The following is a 22,089-nucleotide window of genomic DNA, read 5'->3' as shown; positions in this document are numbered from 1 at the left end:
CCCAAGGAATTCAGTATCCTGCAAATTATTTTGCAAAATGAAATATTTTAAAGCATACGTGTTTTAACAAGTAAGAGCTTCAGGAAATGCAGAACTGACCCATATGTATGCATGTCTCAGGAGATTCCTGGGTACAGGAGGAGAGAAGTACAAGAATGGAAGCCCAGAGTCGTGGAGGCAGTGAGAAACAGACTGGGGAGGAAGGCCGAGATGTAGCCCAGGCATGCAGTAGGGCTCCTTGAGGACCTCCCCTTTTGCCGGCACCCAACTGCCTCTCCAGTAGCTTTTTAATTTGTCTATGAATACTTATTCACGGAGGCATTCCTCCTGCCTTGTAAGAGACATTGTTCAGGGACAAAGGATACCATGCACAGAACTGGCAGCTTTATTTTTAGCTATTCATATTCCAGCCACTAAAGCATACTTCCAGCAGGAGCCTTAGAACAAAAACATTTGAAATGATTAATAAAGTCATCCAGGATTCCCAGTGACCCTCCGGTAAGTTCTCTGGCCCTGGGGTTTATTTATTGTGCACGTTCTCCTGGCCCTGTTCTCAGCCGTGGCTTCTGTTTCACGGCCTTCTCTCCTGGTCCAGTGTGAGCCCCAGAGGCACAGAAGGGCCCCAGGAGAGCCACAGAGAGTAAGAAGTGCATCCACGAAAACCGATGGTTGGCACCCACGACCTCAGCCCTTGAGATAATGGTCCAAATCCATTTGTGGTAGTAGGGCACACTGACATAGATTCCAGGAAGCCGGCCGCATTCTTCTCCTCTGCTCACCACTCCGATCTGGACCCAGACACCATCAATATGGCACGACAGAGGTCCTCCAGAATCGCCCTGGGGAAGGGGTAAAGGTCATGAGTGTAGTGAAAAGGAGTGTGAAGCAGAACAGAGTCAAGAGGGGTGGAGCATTCTTCAGAACTGGACCTTTGGACCCATGGAGCTCCCTCTGGAGAGAGGTGGACTTCCCGCTGGGAAGGGAAGGAGGGGGAGGGGGTGGAGGAGGAAAGGGAGGAGGGAGAGGGGGGGGGAGGAAAGGGAGGAGAGGGAGGGGGAGAGGGAGGTGGTGTTAGGAGAGAATGGAGTTAGGAATTTCAGAATCATAACATTGACATTGACAGGGACCTTAACAAAATATATCAGTAACTTCAAAATATGTACTCTGATAAAGAGAACTTTTTCTTAACCTTAATCATGGTAGCCTAGTGGAAAAGGGAGTCACATTCCACATGACTTGACTATGGGGTTCAAATCCTGGCCCCAATAGCTTAAAAAGCATGATAGGCCCAAGTGCCTGTGTGTCCAAAATCTCAACAAGGTAAAGAAATAGAGGTGAAGGGATGGCGACATGACCATACCTCATTGGGGGCTTTCTCTCTTTCACTGGCTCTCCCCTGTCTCTGGCAAGCATATATGCCCTCTGGCAATTAAACAATTAAATAAAAAATATGATTAATAGGAGTTTCTCACTCATTATGTATATTTGATTGAGTGAACTACCCTTTATTAATAATTATTTATATTTTTACATTTATTATTATTTGGAGAGGTTTTTGCTATAGGGCATGTGTGCTCACCAGAAAGACAGAGACAGAAAGACAGAAGTCCCCCCCACGGAGGATGGCCACACCCGAATCCCTTCTCCTCCATTTTCCTCTCGGGATCTTGGGCACGCACGCACACGCGCCCGGCGTGAGTTTAAGCCACCAGGTCCAGGACTCGAACCGTGGTCAATTACATGGGAGTCCAGTGACATAGCCATTATGCCATCTGCTGGTCCCTAATTTATTATTATTTTTTAATTGCTAGAGGGCACATACTTGCACCAGAGAGAAACAGAGAAAGTAAGCAAGCCAGCAGGCCTCAGCCACGTGAGAGTCCAGGGCCTTCATAGCCACACTACCGGCCAGCCCCAAACCACACTTACTGTTTGTTCCTAGATCCTTACTGCCTTTTTTAAGTGTTAATTTTTTTCTTGTATAAAATTCTAGTGATAGTAGTTGGTAATGTGTTCCTTAGTCTCTGTGGTTTTTTTTTTGGTAACAGCTTTATGGAGATATAATTCACCGTAGTCTTCACCTATTTAAAGTATACAGTTCCATGTTTTAGGGTATTTACAGAGTCAAGCAACCATCACCACAACCATGGTTCTTATCACCCCGTAAAAGAAACCACATACCCCTTATTTCTTCCCAACCATTCTGGCCCTGGGCCAACTGGGAATTTACTTTCTGCCTTTATGGATTTACCAGTTGGGGCATTTCACACACTAGGCGGCCTTCTGTATCTGGTCTGTTTCCTTTAGCATCCTCTCTCCTCGATTCATCCACGCGGTAGCATAGATCTGCATTCCTGTTTATGGGTGGGCAGTCTTCCTTCCGTGGATGTACCACATTTGTTTATCCACTAATCAGCTGATGGACGTTGGTTATTTCTGCTTTTGGCCGTACAGGGTGCTGCCCTGAACGTTTGTATGCAAAATTTGATATATACTTGTTTGTATTTCTCCTGAGCATAGGCCCGGGTTGTATGGTGACTGTGTTTAACGTTTTGGGGAAGTGTCAGGCAGTTTTCCAAAGAAGCTGTACCATTTTTACATTCCTAGCAACTGTGTATAAAGGTTGCAGTTTCTCCACATCATTGTCGTTCTCGTTCTCTGTTTGGATTCTAGCCCTCTCATGAGTGGGTATTGCTGCCTCATGGTTTTGATTCGCATTTCTCTGCTTCCTCTTGATGCTAAACATTTTCTTAGGAGCTTATTGGCCATCGGTGTATCTTCTTACAGGAAAACATCTACTGGGTTTTTTGCCCTTTTAAAAATGGTCTTGTCTTTTTATTATCAGGTTACAAGTGTTCTTTATATATTCTAGGCATAGAACCTTTCATGATTAAAAACAAAAAAGTTCCATGATGTTTTAAGTTACTATAACTTTGTAGGGTATTTTAAAGCAGGTCGTCTGACACCTCTACCTTTGTTCTGTCCTTTCCTTTTTTCTTTTCTTTTTTCTTTTTCTTTTTTTTTTTTTTTTTTTTTTTTTCTTTTGGGCAACCCCACCTCTCAAGCACACTCTCCAGAGAGAAAAAGTGAGAAATCACCCCCCCACACACACCAAGGAGGATGACCACACTGCAGTCTCTTCTCTACTGTCCTCTCTGGTTTTGGGCATGCATACACTTGTGCCTGGCATTTTTTCAAGCTGCTGGGTCTGGGACTCAAACCATTGCCCATGTGGGATCCAGCTGCCTTAATCACCATGCCACCTGGCTGGCCCCAGCTTTGTTCTTTCTATTCCAGATTGCTTTGACATTTGGGGTCTTACATTTGGGTTCAATACAAATTTCAGGCTTTTTTTTCTATGAAAAATAAAAATAGTATATATTTTTTCTTTTTTGTAACTTTTGTGGCAGGGTATATATGTTGGAAATATAGAGAGAGAAAGTGAGAAAGCAGCCCCTCATAGCCCCCAGGGAATGGCTACACAGCAATCCCTTCTCCTCCATTCTGCTCTTAGGATTTGCACATGTACACCCAATTCCCCCCCCTGCCCAAGTGTGTGTCTCAAGCCACCAAGTCTGGAACTCAAACTGCACAGCCAGCCGCATGGGCTCCAGCCACCTAAACCGTTAAGCCACTGGCTGGGCTGTCATTGGTATTTTGGTAGAGATTGTATTGAATCTGTAGATCGTTTTGGGTAGTTGGACGTTTTAGCAATATTCCCTCTCGTTCATGAACATGGTATATTTTTTTTCATTTATTTGTGTCCTTTTCAATTTCTTTCACAAATTGTTTTTTTTCCGTTTTGTTTGTGGAGATCTTTTACCTCCTTAGTTAAATTTCTTTATAAGTATTATAAATGAGATTTTCTTAATTGTTTTTCAGACAGTTCACGGTTAGAGTTTAGAAATGCTGTTGATGTTTGTATGTTGACTTTCTATCCTACTGCTTTACTGAATTCATCGGTTAGCCTTTTGGTGGAATCTTAGCGCTTTCTCTATGTATTATGTCATCTGTAAACAGGGACAGTCTGACTTCCTCCTTCCCAATTTTGATGCTCTTCATTTCTGTCTCTTGCGTTATGTTGAATAACAGGGGTGTACACATGGCTGTCTTTCTCTTGTTCCAGATCTTAGAGGAAAACCTTTCAACTTCTCCCTGTTCAGTATGATGTTAGTTGTGGGTTTGCCATATATGATCTTTACTATATAATGTGTGTTCTTTCTACACCTAATTTGTTGAGAGATTTTATCATAATGTGATGTTGAATCTCATTAGATGGTTTTTCTGTGTCTGTTGAAATGAACGTATGGTTTTTGTCCTTGATTCTGCTAATATGATGTGTTTTATTGATAGATTTGTGTATGTTGAGCTGTCCTTGCAACCTTGGGATAAATCCCACCTGATCATTGTGAATGATCTTTTTAATTTATGACTTTTTAAATGCAGTATCGAATTCAATTTTGTATTATTTTTTGAGGATTTTTACATTCTTGTTTATGGATATTGGCCTGCAGTTTTCTTTTTTTAGTTAAGTCCTTATCTGAGTTTCCGAATCAAGACACTGGCCCTTGTAGGATGAACTTGGAAGGATTCCCTCACTTCAGTGGTTTTATTTTTTTTGTAGAATAGTTTAGGAAGAATTGGTATTAGTTCTTTAAATGTTTAGTAGAATTCAGCAATGAAACCATCTTGTCCTGAGTTTTCTTTTATGGGAGATTTTAGTTGATTGAGTCTTATTCCTAGTTACTGGTCTGTTCAATTTTTTTTATTTCTTTTTCATTAGGTCTTGATAGGTTATATGTCCAAGAATTTGCCTATTTCTTCTACGTTTTCCAATTTGTTAACATATAAATGTTAGTAGTAATCTCTTATTTGTTTCTGTAGTATAAGTTGTAATTTGTTCTTTTTCATCTCTGATTTTATTTGAATTGTCTTTTTTTTCCCTTCGTCTAGGTAAAAGCTGGCTGATTTTTGCTTCTTTTCAAGAATAATTCTTAGTTTCATTGAACTTTTGTGGGGTTTTTTTAGTATCTATTTCATTTATTTCTGTTCAGATCTTTATTATTTCTTTTTTTCCACTCATTTCTAACTTAGTTGTTTCATGTTTTTTAGCTCCTTGAAATATGACATTAGTTGGCACCAGCAGTTGGCGTAATGGCCATGTCGCTGGACTACCATGTGGTTGACTGTGCTGTGAGTCCCAGAGCCGGTGGCTTAAACTCACGCTGGGTGCGTGTGCATGCGTGCCCAGGATCCCGAGAGGAGAATGGAGGAGAAGGGATCGCGGCGTGGCCATCCCCCCTGGGGGGTGATTTCTCACTTTCTGCCTTTTGTGTGTCTCTGTCTTTCTGGCGAGCGCACATGCCCTATAGCAAAAACCTCTCCAAAAAAGGAAAAAAAAATTAAAAACATAAAAAAATAACATTAGCTTGTTTATTTGAGATCTTTCTATTTTTATCAAAGTAGATGTTTATTGCTTTTTAAACTTCCTCTCTCAACCTGCTTTTGGTATGTCCCATAGTTTTTTTTTAAGAATTATTTATTTTTATTTTTGGTTATTATTATTATTAAATTTACTAGAGGGCATGTGCTCTCACCAGAGAGAGAGAAAGAGAGAGAGAGGAAAAGTGAGCAAACAAGCCAACAGGTCCAGGACTCGACTGCAGATGGCCATGTGGGAGTTCAGCCCCTTAATCAGCATGCCACCTGCTGGCCCTGTCCCACAGATTTTGGTATGTTGTGTTTCGTTTTTACTTGTCTCAAGAAACATATAAATTGCTTTTTAAATTTCTTGATTGACTCAATGCTTGTTCAGGAACATATTGTTTAATTTTCATGTGTGTTATATAATTTGTGGATGAAACATGATCTATGCTGGAGAATGCTTCATGTGCCTTGGAGAAGAATGTACATTCAACTGTTGGGTGTGATGTTCCATAAATGTCTCAATCCATTCAGTTTAGACTGTAGTTTAAATCTGCAGTTTCTTTGTTGATTTTCTGTCTAGATGGACTGTGCATTGTTGAAAGTATAGCGGTGAAGTCCTCAGCTATTATTGCCGACTCCCTCATGGTTTATTAATATTTTATTATATCGACTCATATGCATGCTTACGTGTGCACACACATACACTATACACCTCTTCACAGAGGGGGAGACAGGCACCACCAACAGGATCTTCATACCATAAGTCTTCCAGCCCTTTGTCATGTTCTATCCCTGTTGAATTCCAGGAATATTAAAATTTGCTCTTTTGATGCTATCCTTTAGATCCCATACACTTTTTTCATTCATTTTTCTTTTTTCTCTTCTGTGTATTTTCAGGTGTCCTATCTTTGAGTTTTCGTATTCTGCTTCTACTGTTGGTGCTCTTGGATATATCTTCTAATTTGTCCGCTATATTTTTTAGCTCTAAGATTTCTGTCTTCTGTTTTACCTTTTTTGAAATTGCCTGTTGGCACATGCATTCACCAGAGAGAGAAAAGGAGGAGGAAAGGGGGTGGGGAGGGGAATGAGGGGAGGAGAGAGGAAACACTCCCAACGGGGAATACTCACAGCGCAATCTTCTCTTCCCTTTCTCCATCCTGTTGGGATTTGGGGCATGCACACACCCAGTGTGCTTTCAAGTCTCTGGGGCTGGGATTCCAACTGCAGTTAGCCATGTATTTTCTGGCTTCCTTAACCACTAGGCTTTGGGGCCAGCCCAAGATTTCTGTTTGATGATTTTTTTTAATTATTTCAATCTCTCAGTTGATGCTGGATTGTCTGGAAAGTCAAGACACATTTTTGCATAGAAAACCAGAAAAATCTGTCCTGACTTTCCTGACCACCTACCTAGTGCATTTCTGAATTGTTTTTCTGTGTTTTCTTGATGTCCACGGAGCTTCCTTACCGCAGCTATTCCGAATTTGGTATCTCTGAGTTCACATACGCCTCCTTCTCCGGAGCGTCCCTGTGGTGCGGTCCTACTTCCCAACCTGGTGCTCGTGGTTGCACACCAGTGTCTGTGCACTGCGGAACTGACTTCCAGTCCGGCTCCGTGTACACCATGCTCCTTCATCGTGCCCCTCCAGCCAGCTGGGTAGCTAAGCAGATCAGCTGCTGTCAGATCGCGACTGTGGCAGCTGTGTCAGTACCAGAGGGCACCCTCATTCTGGGCCCTCTGTGAGTCTGTGAGGGTTCTGTTTCACTTGCCACTTTGGCCCATGTGGACCTGGGGAAGATCCAGGGACTGTGTGGGAATCTGGCCAGGGACTCGAGCTCAGAATCACGTCCTGTCGGCCCAGAGAGGCGTCCCTTCCAGTAGTTTCCTGTACTGGAGGGGCAGTTGCTTGTCTGAGGTGAGCAAGGATGTAGCAGAGACCGGGCCTCCTCGGGTTCCTCTGTGCGATGGAGGTTGGTGAACTGCCTGAGGTGCAGGCATGCTGTGAGTCCCCAGGCATTCCCCTGTCCACTCAGGAGTGCTCCCCAATTGTGAGGAGACGGCATGGAGCTGAGACTGGGCCCCCTCTGGATCTACCAGGGTCAGAAGCTGGCAGGCCCATCATGGAGGCTTAGGTGGTCAAGAGGGGCGGAAGCCAAGTTAGAGGGAAGCTTTCAGGTCGGCTTCTAGGACCAATATCGGTAGGCAGACTGGCTGTCTTCCGAGGCACTGCTGTGCGTCATTCCTCCTGCACCGTCAGGAGGATCATTTTGGCTTCAGGCTCATGATCAAATGTAGCTATAGCCAAGAGCTTTGGAAAATGGGGCTTTTGGATTTGAACCTGTGGACATGATTGGTAGGGCTGCTAGTCTGTATTCTCAAAATGACTTTGCTAGGTCTTGGGCTCCACCACTTCCTGACTGAATCCTGAAGCTCCCAAGGAGGTTTTTGCCTGTGGACGGATCCAGAATTCTTGCTGGAGTTGACTTCCTATCCTGCCATCTTGGTGATAGGTCTTTTTTTTTTTTTTTTTTAAGGTTTTTGCTATAGGGCATGAGCACTTGCCAGAAAGAGAGCGAGCGAAAAAGTGAGAAATCACCCCCCAGGGAGATGGCCATGCCACAATCCCTTCTTCTCCGTTCTCCTCTTGGGATCTTGGGCACGCATGCACAGGTGCCTGGTGTGAGTTTAAACCACTTGGTCTGGGACTTGAACCGCGGTCGACTACGTGGGAGTTCAGCGACAATAGACATTACGTCAACTGGTGTTTCCAGTGATATCTCTTGGTATTAATTCTTCTTTAAACTTGCCAGTGAAACCATCTGAGCCTGGGCTTTTATTTGTTTTGTCTTTTCTTTTTAAATTACTAATGCAATCTTTGTACCTGTTGTAGAGTCATTCAGATTGTCTGTTTTTTTCCTTGGGTTCATTAGCCCCGGTTGTTTGTGCGTTTCTAGGAATTTGTCCGTATCATCTTAGTTATCTAATTTATTGGCCTATAGTTCATAGTATCATCTTGCAGTTCTTTTGATTTCTGTCAGGTCTGTAGTAGTGTCCTCTTCCCTTGCACAGGCTACAGGTTCCTGTCTGGCACCGGGGCATGTCTGGAGACTTGGTCTGGGGGTACTGGCCTAGAGTCGGGGGCTGGAGGTGTGGGGGTCTTCCCAGTGCAGATAGTCTGTTCTGGAGAACATTCCATGTGCACTTGAGAAGAAAGTGTTTTCTGCTGCTTTTAGGACCCTTCATGTTTTTAAAAATTTTTATACAAGGGGTTGGCAGGTGGTGTGGTTGGGGTGCTAGATTCCCACATGGCTGAACATGGATCGCATCCTGGACCCGGTGGCTTGAGGATTACACCGTGTGTGCGCCCCAAATCCTGAGAGGAGAATGGAGGAGAGTGGATGGTGGTGGAGTCATCGCCCCTGAGGGGTGATTTCTTCTTCCCTTCCTCTGTCTTGCTCTGTTGTGAGCACACAAGCAAACAGAAATTCTATGGGGTTAACTTATCTCAGACCAACTCTGTCTGTAGCAGATAACGATTATCAATATGGACAACATATAAAGCCAACTATCTGAACATAGTGGGGCGTGGCCAAACGCAGACAAAGATCCTAGTCAGTTCTTGATAGAATAATGCATTTTTTTTTTTTTCTTAACTTTTTTTTTAACCCCTGCAGCAGGCCCCAGTTGTCATCATATGTAGTATATGCATGCCTGGAATGTGAATAGAAACCCACAGTCTCACTGGCTGGAGGGATTGGGTGATGGAGGTCAGAGCTGCTTCCCCAGTTTGCCTTTAAATTCTGCTCAAATCGCTGGCTGACTCCTGGACTACACCCGTATGCGCGGGTTGGACTTGAAGCAGCTTAGCCAATGCCAAAAGAACTACTGCTCCCTGTCGTAGAAGAATTCCATTTTGGAGTCTGAGGCCAGCCAACTTAACTGCCTGTTTAAACAGGAAATCAGCATTCTTTAGAAGAACATAGCAATCCATATTTTCTGACACTGTTACTGACACTGTCCAGGAGGCAATACAAAATTAGTAGAAAATGTTTACCAGCATAAACTGTAGAATGTTACTTGTAGAAAACCGTACCAGTACATCATGTTCAAACTACCTGGCCATCAAAGATTAATAATATATATGTACCTCCAAAGCAGCCAGAGCAAATTAATCCACTACACTCAGTGAAATAAAGATACAAATAATGGCTGGATTTTCATCAGATAGTTATGATCAGGTGATGATAGAATGACTTTTTTAAGAAGTATTTATTTCTTTTTATAATTACTATTTGCTATAGGGCATATATGCTCACCAGAGAGAGACAGATAGACAGACCGACAGACAGAGAGCAAGCTGCCAGGTCCAGGACTATGGTTGTCCATGTGGGAGTCCAGCGCCTTAACCACCATGCCACCTACCGACCCCTGGAGTGTTATGTTTTAAATGTAGACTGAAATGTTTTTACCTAAAAAAAAAAAAAAAAAAAACTTGGCATTTCTGTGTCAACCTCTTAATATATTTATAAAAATGAACAGGTCTGTAAAGGTCCAATGTCTAATAATTAGCATTAGATTAAATCAATAGTTTTCTAGTTTGCAAATTTAGAGACAGGTTGAGCATCTCTAATCTAAAAATCTGAAATCCTAAGTGCTCCAAAAGTCAAAGCTTTTTAAGTATTGACGTGATGCCACAAGTGGAAAATTCCAAACCTATCCATGTGACAGGTTGCTGTCAAAACACTGGAATATAAAAATAGTGTATTACTTCCAGCCTGTGTGTGTGTGTGTGTGTGTGTGTGTGTATAAATGTATATATATGTATATAAAAATGTATGGGTGTGTGTGTGTGTATATGGTACGTATGAAACATAAATTAACTTTGTGTTTAAACTTGAGTCCTATCTCCAAGATATCTCATTTTATATATATGAAAATATTTCACAATCCAAAATCCAGAGTACTTCTAGTCCCCAGCATTTCAGAAAAGGGATACTGAACCTGTATAGGTTAAGTGATTTGTCTAGGGTAACATAAGAATTGTTGTCCAAACAAGATCTCATGTTTGTTTAAGTCTCAAGAGCAAACGCTGGTGGCCAGCAGGTGGCATTGTGGTCAAGGTGTTGAATGCCCACATGGCAAACGGAGGTTTTAGTCTTAGACCTACTTGGTGGTTCGCTTGTGTGCTCTCTCTCTTTCTCCCCCTCTTTGCCGAGTACACATCTTCTCACCAGATTTTTTTTTTTTAAAGTAAAGATTAGAAAACGAAGTCTCTTAAAAAACATTAGTAAAAAGCAAACCCTCACCTTGCAACTGTCCTTCCGTTTGTGGACGTCGCCAGCACAGATCATGTCCGTCTTGACGACGGGCTCCAGCTCTGGCAGGAAGACGCCGACTGGGTTGTAGAGTCGTTCACAAGCCTGGCGATCGATGACGGGGACTTCTGCCTCCCGAAGGACAGAAGGGTAATTATCTGGAGAGGAAGACAGGAGGGAAAGGTCACCGCAGCCCAGAGAGATGCAGGGTCCCTATTCAGCAGTCTGCATGGGAACCCAAAAGCAGAATACAATTTTTCCTTCATATTCGCTTATGGAAGGATTTTTTCACATAGCTAAATCTGAAACAGTGGATCATTCAAAATTATTTCTATTTGCTTAGGTTTTCCTGTTGAGCCTGTGTTCTAAATAAAGAGTGATCCTGGGACCAGCAGTTAGCGTAATGGCTATGTCACTGGACTCCCACGTAGTTGACCGCAGTTCGCATCCCTGACCCGGTGGCTTAAAACTCACACCGGGTGCGTGTGCGTGCGTGCCCAAGATCCCAAGAGGAGAATGGAGGAGAAGGGATCGTGGCGTGGCCATCCCCCCTGAGGGGTGATTTCTTGCTTTCTATCTCTCTGTCTGTCTGTCTCTGTCTGGCAAGTGCATGTGCCCTATAGCAAAACACCTCTTAAAAAAAATTAAATAAAGAGTGATCCTTAACTTCTGGTTGAATAAAGATAGGAGTATCCTCTTTTATTTTATTTATTATTATTATTATTTTTGGAGAGATTTTGCTATAAGGTGCATGCATTTGCCAGAGAGACAGAAAGTGAGAAATTGTCCCCCCTGGGGGGGATGGCCACCCACAATCCCTTCTCTATTTTCCTCTCAGGATCTTTGGCATTCTTCATGGGGAGTCGTGTGATATAGCCAGTACGCCAGCTGCTGGTCCCTCTCTTTTATTTATTTATTTTTATTTTTTATTTTTATTTATTTATTTTTTTGAGAGATTTTTCCTATAGGGCGCGTGTGCTCACTAGAAAGAGATAGAAAGCAAGAAATCACCCCCCAGTGGGGTGGCCATGCCACAATCTCTTCTTGTCCATTCTCCTCTCGGGATTTTGGGCACGCATGCACTCATGTCTGGTGTGAGTTTAAGCCATTGGGTCCAGGACTTAAACCGCGGTCAACTACATTTGAGTCCAATTGAAATAGCCGCTACGCCAGCTGCTAGTCCCTCTCTTTTATTTTTAAATGCTAGAGCAAGCATATGCTCACCACAGAGAGACAGAGGACAAGAGAGGAGAAAGCACCCTCCCTAGTGGGGTGTGGTCATGCCTCACGCCTTTCTCCTCTGTCTGCCACCTTTTCAGGATTTGTGGCATGCACTCACATGGACCCAGCGTGCTTTCAAGGCACTGGGGCTGGGATTCAATCAGCAGTTGGCCATGTGGAATCCACCTCTCTTAACCAATAAGCTGCGGGGCCAGCCCAAGAGCCGCATTTCCTAAAGCATTCTAAACTTGATTCCCATCCTCCCGTTCCCAGATTAGTTCCTGCTTACTTGACCTGGGGAAGAGTTGACATATACTTGAAAAACATCCAAACAAACAAAACTAGACTGTCCAGACTTTAAATCAGGCTCACAGACCTGTTTGAGAAAGGTAATCAATGTTTAAATAGTTACAGCTCTTCTGGCTATAGCTAAAGTCTAAGCAGGACATAAGATAAATATTAAGATGTTTGATTTGAAGGCCCATAGCTAGTCTCATTAGGTTGATCTTGTTTCGTTGAAAAATATTTGCCATTGTGAGGATATGCCTAGCATATGAACGTTCAGGAGAGTGATTAAAACCACTGCTCTCTGCCCACTCACCTGAACTGTCCTTAACTTTGCCCCATCCTGTCACCCAGCAAGAGGCTGGAATTGTCAGCTGCTTGGCGATACCGGGCAAGCAGATGGGTAGGATGAAAGAAGTGAAGGTGACCTTGGAGGAGAGTTTCAACAAGGCAATGTCCGCGGTTATATTTCGGTGTTTGGGATGGAAGACGATTTTGGACACAAAGTACTCCGCGCCTTTTTTTGAGTATTCAGTGTTAATCGATCCCAGCCACACGCTATACGAAAAAGCATTCCAGGTCCTAAAGGGAGAAGGAAGAGAGTAAAAGTGAGACATGCCCGTGGCCGAGCGCTGGGTCAGAACACCTGTCTGCGCGGCGTTTCCCCAGGCAGGAAGGCAGGGCAGCAGGCTGGAGATACCACTTCCACATGGGCTCTCCGTAGGGCTCCGCGCCACATGGCACCAGGCATCCCGTGCAGCAGTGGCCCCGAGAGAGCGCTCGGATTGCGTCTGACCCAACAGTCTTCAGACAAAACCCCGACTGATATGTATGAGAAGTAATTTGGCAAAAAGGAAGGAAAGTTTCTTACGCAGGGCTTGTCCCTTTCGCTTCTTTTCTGACCTCTGCATCTTACCCCTAGTCGTTCCTAGTTTGAGAGTCCAAGGAGACCTGCGTTTCTTTTTGCTTCTTTTTGCCCTAGTTGTCCTACCACTTGTGTTATTGGCTGTTGGTTTGTTCATGAGGCCTTTCAAATACCAGCTGAGGACCTGTGTGCACTAGCTACCACCGGGAGTACTCACTTTTTCTTTCTTTTCTTTTTTTCTTTTTTGGAGAGGTTTTTGCTATAGGGTGCGTGCACTTGCCAGAAAGAGACAGACAGAAAGCGAGAAATCACTCCCTGGGGGGATGGCCATGCTGCAATCTCTTCTCCTCCGTTCTCCTTTCGGGATCTTGGGCACGCATGCACACACACCCAGCGTGAGTTTAAGTCACCGGGTCCAGGACTCGAACCACGGTTGACCGCATGGGAGTCCAGCGACATAGCTATTACGCCAACTGCTGGTCCCTAGAACTACTCACTTTTGAATGCAGTGTTCTGCTGTCAGAATCCACCTGTCACTGATGAGGGCCCCGCCACAGACAGCGGTCTGGTCCAAGAGGAGGCTGGCCTGCCAAGGCCAGCGCCCCACCTCGGCCTCCTGACCGCCCACAATGCGGCTTGAGTAGACTGGTCGCCCACACACTAGAGGAGAAGAGAAAGGGAAACGGGAAAAGTCTGGGAGTCTTGGTCTTTTGGACCCCATCTTATCATCCTCAAACTCCCCTCCATTCCAAGAGCTTGGGCGCCCCCATTTTCAGACCCAATCCCATTCCTTTACCAAACCCAGCAGCCCTGGGCCTTGAAGAAGACCACTCACCTGATCGCAGGTCTGTCTCTTTGGGACAAGAGCTTGGGCAAGTCTCTAAGAAAGACACATGGTATCATTAGTAGATAGCAACATAGCTTAGGTCCAGTCCCTGACTAGGAAGGCTTTATGATATTCAAATTTCCCAGATGGGTGTTAAAGGCCTAAACCTACAGGTGTCCGCCCGGGCACTGTTGATCCTTGCCTGGCTTCTTTAGCGATACGAGAAACATAATTGAACTTTTACGGGATGATCGAAGGCCACCGTCAGGAATATCGGGTGTTTTTAGGTTGTAAATACAAGGACGCCTTCAGCTCTTTGGAGGTTTGTGGGCTGTTTACGTGTGTGGTGGTTTTATCCATTCGATCGGCATTGTGCAGTATTTATGGATCTTCTTTGCTCCCCGTTCCTTTTCGCTACCCTCAGCGTTCTTGTTTTAAGTCACGGTGGGCCAGAAAACGAAATGAGCAACTCATGCCTAAAATCATTGACCGGTATTTGCACGTTGGTTCTCTGGGCTTGAAATGCTCTTTTCCCACACCCTGGCTGCTGACGGACTCCTCTCCGTTTTGCTCCAGTGACTCCTGGGGAAGCCCTCCTGGACTGCCCTAGTTAAAGTTGTAACTTGCTTCCTAAGGCTGCACTGTGGTATTTATTACTTTGTAACATCCTTTACCATTTACATAATTCCCCTGTGCATTGCGAGTCCCGGGACACAGGGGTTTTTTGTTTTGTTTATCGCTGTAGCAAACTCAAAGCGCTGGAATGATGCCAGGCGCAGTACCCTCTCAGGACTTCCTCAGGCCACTCTACTCTGAGTAACGTCCTCTTTCTGCGTGATGCCGTCTCATTTCAGAGATCTCTGCCTCTCCCCCCAACCCCACTCTAGGGACTCACCCAGCAGCAGGAACAGCCAGAAGGCGCGGCCTGCAGGGCCCATGGCTCTGCCCCCAAGCTCAGCACTTCCTGCTTCCTGGACTCAGGCTCCCAGGGACAGGCCAACTGGGGAACAGCCAGAAAAGGGGGGCAGGACCAGCTTCTCCTCCCAGAGGGAGTCCTCTGCCTCACCCTCTGCTGTCCCTGGGGCTCACCCCTGACCAGGGACTTAGCCTTCAGAAGAGCAGCAGCAGGAGCCCTGGGGAGGAGCTGGGGCCTGAGGCGCCCCCTGTTGTCCGGGGAGAGCAGAGTGTCCGGGTTCCTGCAGTGGGTGGGGGATGGGAGGTGGGAAGGGGCCCCTGTGGTAGCAGGTTGAGGGCCCTGGAAGGAACAGCAGGGGCCTTTCTCTAGCAAGGAAGTGGACATGGTCAGTATTCCTCAAAGGCGAGGCACAGGAAAGAGGAGATGAACCTAGCATCTGGTTAGTTCTATTTTGTTGGTTCGATTCCGTCTGTCTGGCAGTGTTAGCCATAGACTATATAAAGGCTCCCCACCACCCCCAGCCATGGCGTTGCTTTCCAAAGTTTTCATTACCCGAGGTCAACTGGGAGCTGGAAGTATTAAACAGGAACTCCAGAAAGAATCCCTAAGTTCTAACCCCCGCACCATTCTGCGTAGTGTGATGAAATCTCGTTTGATCCTACTGCCCCGGGGACGGGAGGCATTTCTTTGTCCGGCACACGCGATCCACTCCTTGTCACTTAGCAGCTGTCTCGGGGGGCAGATCAGCTCTAATGGAATTGCAGTGCTAGTGTTTGGGGAACCCTTTTTTTTTTTTTTTTTTTTTTTAAGAGAAATTTTTGCTGTAAGGGTGTGTGTGCTCACTAGAGAGGCAGAGAGACAGAAAGCGAGAAATCACACACACACACACACACACACACACACTTCCAACCCACAGGGAGGGTGACGGCCATGCTGAAATCCCTTCTCGTTATACTCTCCTGTCAGGATTTTGGGCACACATGCACAAGGCCCAGCGTGAGTTTTAAGCCACCGAATCCGGGACTCAAGCCATGGTCCACTATGGGGGAGTCCAGCAACATAACCGTTATGCCGTCTGCTGGTCCCCAGGTAGCCCTTATTTTATTTAACACTGGCCCCGAAGCTCAGGAGGAGGAGTGCTAGCATCTTCATTAGTTGTCCTTTTTTATTAGTGGCTGTTGCTATTAATTTCTTCCTGTTCCCTGTTCATTAAACTTTTATCACACGTGTGTTAAATATACTGTCCGTGGTTGCAGGCATCCACTGGGGGTCTCTGAATGTATTCCCTTGCAGAACAGGGGGGCCTGTTCTACAAGTTAGATTTCCTGGGAAATTAGACTCGAAGGCAGAGCTTTGTATACGGGAAGTTTATTGGAACGTGGTCTAAGGATCGGCCCTCCTCGTGAGGAGCAGGGAAGAGCAGGATTTGGGCAGGGAGGGAGTGGAGCTACGATGAATTTGCTGCAGAGGTGCAGGTCTCCCTGGAGCTGAGGTGGCCTTCAGAGATGTCCTGAACTGCAGGAAGGAAGACGGGTTCTGGACGGCTTCATTGTTGGATGCAGGCTACCCCCTGGAGGGGACGTTGCTGTGGGTGTGGTGGCTTGCCCACGGTTCTGGGGATATGACTTAGCTGTGTTTGGTCAGCAGCGAGCACTTCTGGTGGACAGAGTAATCAACGCCTCTGTTCTGAAGTGGGGTCTGGGGGCACATACAGCCACAGAAATCTCTGTGCCTTGGGTTTTCGGTACCAATTGTGGGGTACTAGGTCTGTGGAGGCAGAACTCGGTGAACTGTGAAAGTGTCCTGTTGCTCTCCTGTAGCTTAGATCATTGGGGGGCTTGACGAAACAGATGATTCGTTAAACAACAGACCAGAAAGCGTAGCTGTTTTGATAAAGATTATTCAGTATCAGGCAGCAGAGATCCAACTCAAGCTAGTTTACATCAAGAGATTATTTATATATTTTTCTTTTTTGGAGAGGTTTTTGCTGTATGGCATGTGCACTCACCAGAAAGACAGAGAGACAGAAAGCGAGAGATCACCCTGCAGGGAGGGGTGGCCATGCCACAATCCCTTCTCCTCCATTCTCCTCTCGGGATCTTGGGCACGCACGCACATGCGCCTGGCGTGAGTTTAAGCCACCAGGTCTGGGACTCAAACCGCAGTCGACTACATGGGAGTCCAGAGACATAGCCATTACGCCAACTGCTGGTCCTGTCATCAAGAGATGATTTTAAAGATAATGTTTCAGGCTGACTTGTGTCTCCCCCAACATTCATATCTTAAAGTCCTGACCCCTTCAGATCTCAGAACCTGACTGTATACAGAGATAAGGTCTTGAAGGAGATAATTAAGTTAAAACGTGGTCATTAACGTGGGCCCTCACCTAGTGTGAATGGCGTCTTTATTAGGAGAGGAAACTGGGACACGGGCTTGTACAGAGAAAGAAGATGGCTGTCTACAAGCCAGAGAGGCCTGGCACGCAGCCTTCCCTCCTGGCCCTCAGTGGGAACCAGCCCTGCAGGGACCATGCTGTTTGACTTCCAGCCTTTAGAACCATGAGAAATAGATGGGTTTAAGCCACCCAACCTACAGAACTTCGCTGCGGAGCTCTAGCACATGGACGCAGACATTACAGGGTGGCGAGGAGAACGAGGTAGCCAGGCCAGCTGAGCTGTCACAGAACAGCCCTGGAGGCCAGCGCTCAGAGGGAACCCTAGAGCTCAGGGTCTGCACCTGACTCCCTGCTGTTAACACGGCTCAGCCTCATTCTGAGTCGTTTCTTTGAACCCCATTCTAAAAATTGTGCAACTTCCCCCTTATTTTTGGGTGAAAATTCTCAAGAAGTCTTACTTGGTACAGATTAGCTTTGTTAACCAGGTCGTGGGTTCACGGCTGTAGATTCATTATCTTTGGGGTAAGTGCCCTTTTGTGGAATGGGAACAGGTGGAATGTGGCCAGCTAGGCCACAGGGATTGCTGTGTGTCGGGATGGTAGCCACAGGGGCACAGCGGTAACCCAACCCACAGCTGCGCTGAAGCCACCTGGGAATGTTCCGGGTTCATGTCCTGTGGCCATAGGTGGGTGAAGCTGGTAGTGGATTACCATGTGAAGACAGTGAGGATGCCTGCGCCTCTCTCTCTCTCTCTCTCTCTCTCTCTCTCTCTGTCTCTCTCTCTCATGGAAGAAATAAACTTAAAAAAATTTACATCTTAATTTTTTTTTATTGCAGAAGGCACGTGCACTCACAGGGTGGGGTAGTGGGGAAGAGAGAAAATGCTCCCGCAATGGGGTGTGGTCACACCACAATCCTTTCTCCTCTAATTTGCTGCCCCATCAGAATTTGGGCCATGTACCCACAGGCCTCCAGCATGTTTTCAAGCCACTGGGGCCAGGACTCTCTGGAAGTCGGCCATGTGGGACCTGGCTCCCAATGCGCTGTGCTTACCACTGCACTACGGAACCAGCCCAAGGTCTTAACCTCTTTACACAGCAGTAAAATATAGTGCCCTGAGAGTCCTTTCCACGTGGGAAGGCTTTTAGTGAAGGCCGGCGATAGGCGTGTACCCATGTTCAGGACACCTGAGGCTGGGAGTGGGTTGCAGCATCGGGGCCATGTTGGAAGTGTTGTCTGTCTCTCTCTTGCCCATGAAAGAAATAAGTTTAAAAACATTTTAGAAGTTGTTAAACTATGTTGGCCTGGGGACCAGCAGTTGGCATAATAACTATGTCGCGGACTCCCATGTAGTCGACCACGGTTCAAGTCCTGGACCCAGTGGCTTAAACTCACACTGGGCGCGTGTGCATGCGTGCCCAAGATCCCGGGAGGAGAATGGAGGAGAAGGGAGTGTGCGTGGCCATGGGTGACTTCTGTTGCTCTGTCTGTCTGTCTGGCGAGCGCCCTATAGCAAAAACCTCTCAAAAAACAAACAAAACAGTGTGTTGGCCTGAAAAGGCCTCCATACTCCTGCTTTAATTTTTTTTTTTTTTTGGAGAGATTTTCACTGTAGGGCGCGTGCGCTCGCCAGACAGAGACATAGAGACAGAAAGCGAGAAATCACCCCCCAGGGGGGATGGTCACGCCGCAATCCCTTCTCCTCCATTCTCCTCTCGGGATCTTGGGCACGCACGCACACGCGCCCGGCGTGAGTTTTAAGCCACCGGGTCCGGGACGTGAACCGCGGTCGACTACGTGGGAGTCCAGCGACATAGCCATTACGCTAACTGCTGGTTCCCTCCTGCTTTAATTTTCATAAGCAAACCACAACTTCACCTGGAAGCTAGCTTCCTTAGCAGGTTGCTAAGTGACAGCCAATCACAGCAGCAGCTCTTCAGTCAGTGCACAGCCCCCCCTTTCCGCTGTGTCAACACAGGCAAACAAAGCTGTAACCAATCCAGTTGTTTCCCTACCCTCACTTCTGTGTGTGTTGTTGTTTTTAATGTCATTTTCCCTTCCTGCACACATTGCTTTCTCTTTCCCACGCATAAATACCGGTCAACCCTGAGGCTACCTCGAGTTCCTCGGAAGCCATTGGGGGGGACTGCCCAGTGCAAACAGGTTTTGCTCAGTTAAACTCCACTAAATTAAATTGTCTAAAGCTTTTCTTTTAACAAAGTTAACACTAAATAAAGACCAGTTTTCTGTTAACTTGCTCACTGACTGCCAGACTATGAATTCTTACCAAATTCAGATTTTTAATATACGTTTCTTCATTTATGTCTGTTTAATGGGGATAAAAATCTCCTACTACTATAACATTTTTAGTAGCTTCACTGTATTCCTTAATGATTTATGCAGCCTATGTTTATTTTTTATTTTTTGTGGTTTGTACGTTCACTCTGGTTTTGTGGTTTTGACATTCACTCATGCTGTGGTTTCATCATGATGTAATGGTTCTCCTAGCAGTATTCATCTTAGTTTTTTTCTGAAGTTAATAATGCAACCTGCAGGTTCGTCCTCATTTTATTGAAGATAAAGATTTTTATTCACCTCACAACTGTATATGGTGGGCCTTCAAAAGTCTCATGGAAAATGCATATTATGAAAAACTATGCATGGGTTTTTTTTTTTTTTTTTGCATCAAAATAAGCTCATACTTACCAGCAGATGGCGTAATGGCTACGTCATTGGACTCCCATATAGCCGACTATGGTTCAAGTCCTGGACCCAGTGGCTTAAACTCAAACTGGACACATGTGCATGCATGCCCAAGATCCCAAGAGGAGAATGGAGGAGAGGGATTGTGGTGTGGCCATCCCCCTCTGTCTCTCTCTCTCTCTGTCTTTCTGGTGAGTGTATGCACCCTATAACAAAAACCTCTCCAAAAATAAATAAATAAACAAACAAACTCATACTGTAATTCAATTTTTTGTTAACTTTTTGCAGTGTTCTTGTATTGGGTATTCCGATTAATTTATGGGATGCATAGCCCCTAACTGTTGAGTTCTTGTAAGTATAGCTTTCAGAAGAGTCAGCCCTCAGTTTGAGATTGACCTTCATGTTACGTTCAGAGTAAAGGTAGCCGATTTTTCCCTTTGCAGAGATCTCAAAGCTCTTTCTGTTGACTGACCGTAAGAACAAACATTGGACCAAATATGCCTTTCTTTTTGAGAATATTGTGTTTGTCCTAGGTCTTTGGACCCCTCCCTCCTTCCATTTATTAAAGTGTATCTGTCTGTTCCATGACGAGAGAGAGTGCACACACTCAGCAGAGCTTTCATGCAACATCCACCACCAGCTTCAGCCAGCCCCGGATTTCGGGCCCACAATGCCCAGCATGCCCAGGGAGGTCGCTGGACTTGAACCAGGAGCCTCCCATGTGTGATTGTCTTGCAGAGCCTCATGTTTTATCTCTGTGTCCCTCTCTGACCCCATTAGGTCTTTGGACTTTTATATCACTGGGCAAATCTGAAGTACTAACTTATGCCCTTTATATATTCATTGAATTGCTCATAGAATCTCTCCCTTTTCTTTCTTTCTTTTTTATATGTATTTATTTAAAGAGATTTTTGCTCTAGGATATGCACGTTCTCCAGAGACAGACAGAGACAGAAACTGAGAAATCACCCTTGGGGTGGGGGGGCTGGGAGGGGATGGCCACACCGCAGTCCCTTCTCTTCCATTCTCCTCTTGGGATCTCTAGGGGTCTTGGGCATGCACACACGCCTGGCATGAGTTCCATGCCGCTGGGTCCAGGACTCGACTGGAATCAGCCATGGGGGAGTCCAGCACCCCAACCACTATGCCACCTGCTGGCCTCTCTTCCTTTAATTTATTGTTTTATAAAAGTACATTTTGGATTTGGTGTCTGTTAAACTTCGTTGAAAATAAACTCTATTGAACGAAGGCACCAGCCTCTTACTCTGAAAACTGGAAGGTACAAGGGAGAACAATGGTTGTCCTGCCTTCCTGTACAAACCAAAGTTCAGAGTAAAACAACAGGCTTAGTGGATGAGGGAAGAACGCCAGGTAAGAGATACAGTCGAGCCAGAGGAATCAGAAAATCGTGTCTTGCATCTCCTCGTGAACTAATTCCAGGGCATGATTATAAAGAGTAGAAAGCCTGACGTGAAAGGTTCGTGGAGGGCGAAGGGTGTTAGCACTTGAACCCTGTGATCAATCTTAGCATCCCCGAAAGTGGGACGAAGCGGATGCGTGCTCCTGTGTTACTTGGTATGAAGCACACGGTCCTTCCTATGAAGTATTCTTGGCCCAAAAGGTGGAGCCTGAATCTCACTTACAGCTAATACAGGGGATAAAGGAGTGAGCTAAATTAGAGCACAAGGAAGAAAACAGAAAAATCCAGAATGTGGGACAGTCTTATAAAAGCAGCTGACCTACTTTCCGTAACGTGCACACTACAGGTGTGAGCAGGGAGCGACCGCTCCAGGTTTTAAGAAGTGGAAGAGACGTAAGGGTGTGTGGCCTTCGTGTTTAGGTGCTCATCTACTAAACCCACCCTAAAGACACTTTCATCCTGCAAGGAAGTTCGCTGGTGAGCTGGGTGTTAGGTGGTTTGAAAGGATTGTTGATGGCGAGGGGTGTAATGATGGCATCGACTTATGGAAGAGAACAATGACTGTTGCCGAGTTGGGCGTCTCGGAGTCTTCTCTACATCTGAGCTAAAAGGTTTTTGTCATTTTGTCCTTTTTAAATGTATTTATTTAGAGAGATTTTTGCTCTAGGACATGCGCACTCTCCAGAGAGAGACAGAAACTGAGAAATCACCCTTGGGG

The 22,089-nt window shown here is 45.6% G+C and overlaps 1 protein-coding gene across 1 annotated transcript; it reads right to left on the bottom strand.

Moving 5' to 3' along the window:
- Positions 1-461: 461 nt before the first annotated feature.
- PRSS48 (serine protease 48) lies at positions 462-14,875 on the bottom strand. The gene is made up of 6 exons (XM_006156868.3): positions 14,833-14,875; positions 13,947-13,991; positions 13,609-13,771; positions 12,563-12,828; positions 10,732-10,898; positions 462-839 (listed from the first exon to the last, which is right to left on the bottom strand). The coding sequence occupies exons 1-6, from the start codon at positions 14,873-14,875 to the stop codon at positions 525-527; spliced, it is 999 nt and encodes a 332-aa protein (XP_006156930.1). The 3' UTR covers positions 462-524.
- Positions 14,876-22,089: the final 7,214 nt, after the last annotated feature.

Source organism: Tupaia chinensis, unplaced genomic scaffold (assembly GCF_000334495.1).
Source record: "Tupaia chinensis unplaced genomic scaffold, TupChi_1.0 Scaffold000521_1, whole genome shotgun sequence".
NCBI classification, from domain to species: domain Eukaryota; kingdom Metazoa; phylum Chordata; class Mammalia; order Scandentia; family Tupaiidae; genus Tupaia; species Tupaia belangeri.
Note: the sequence above shows the minus strand (reverse complement) of the source record. Positions and strands in the feature narration are given on the sequence as shown.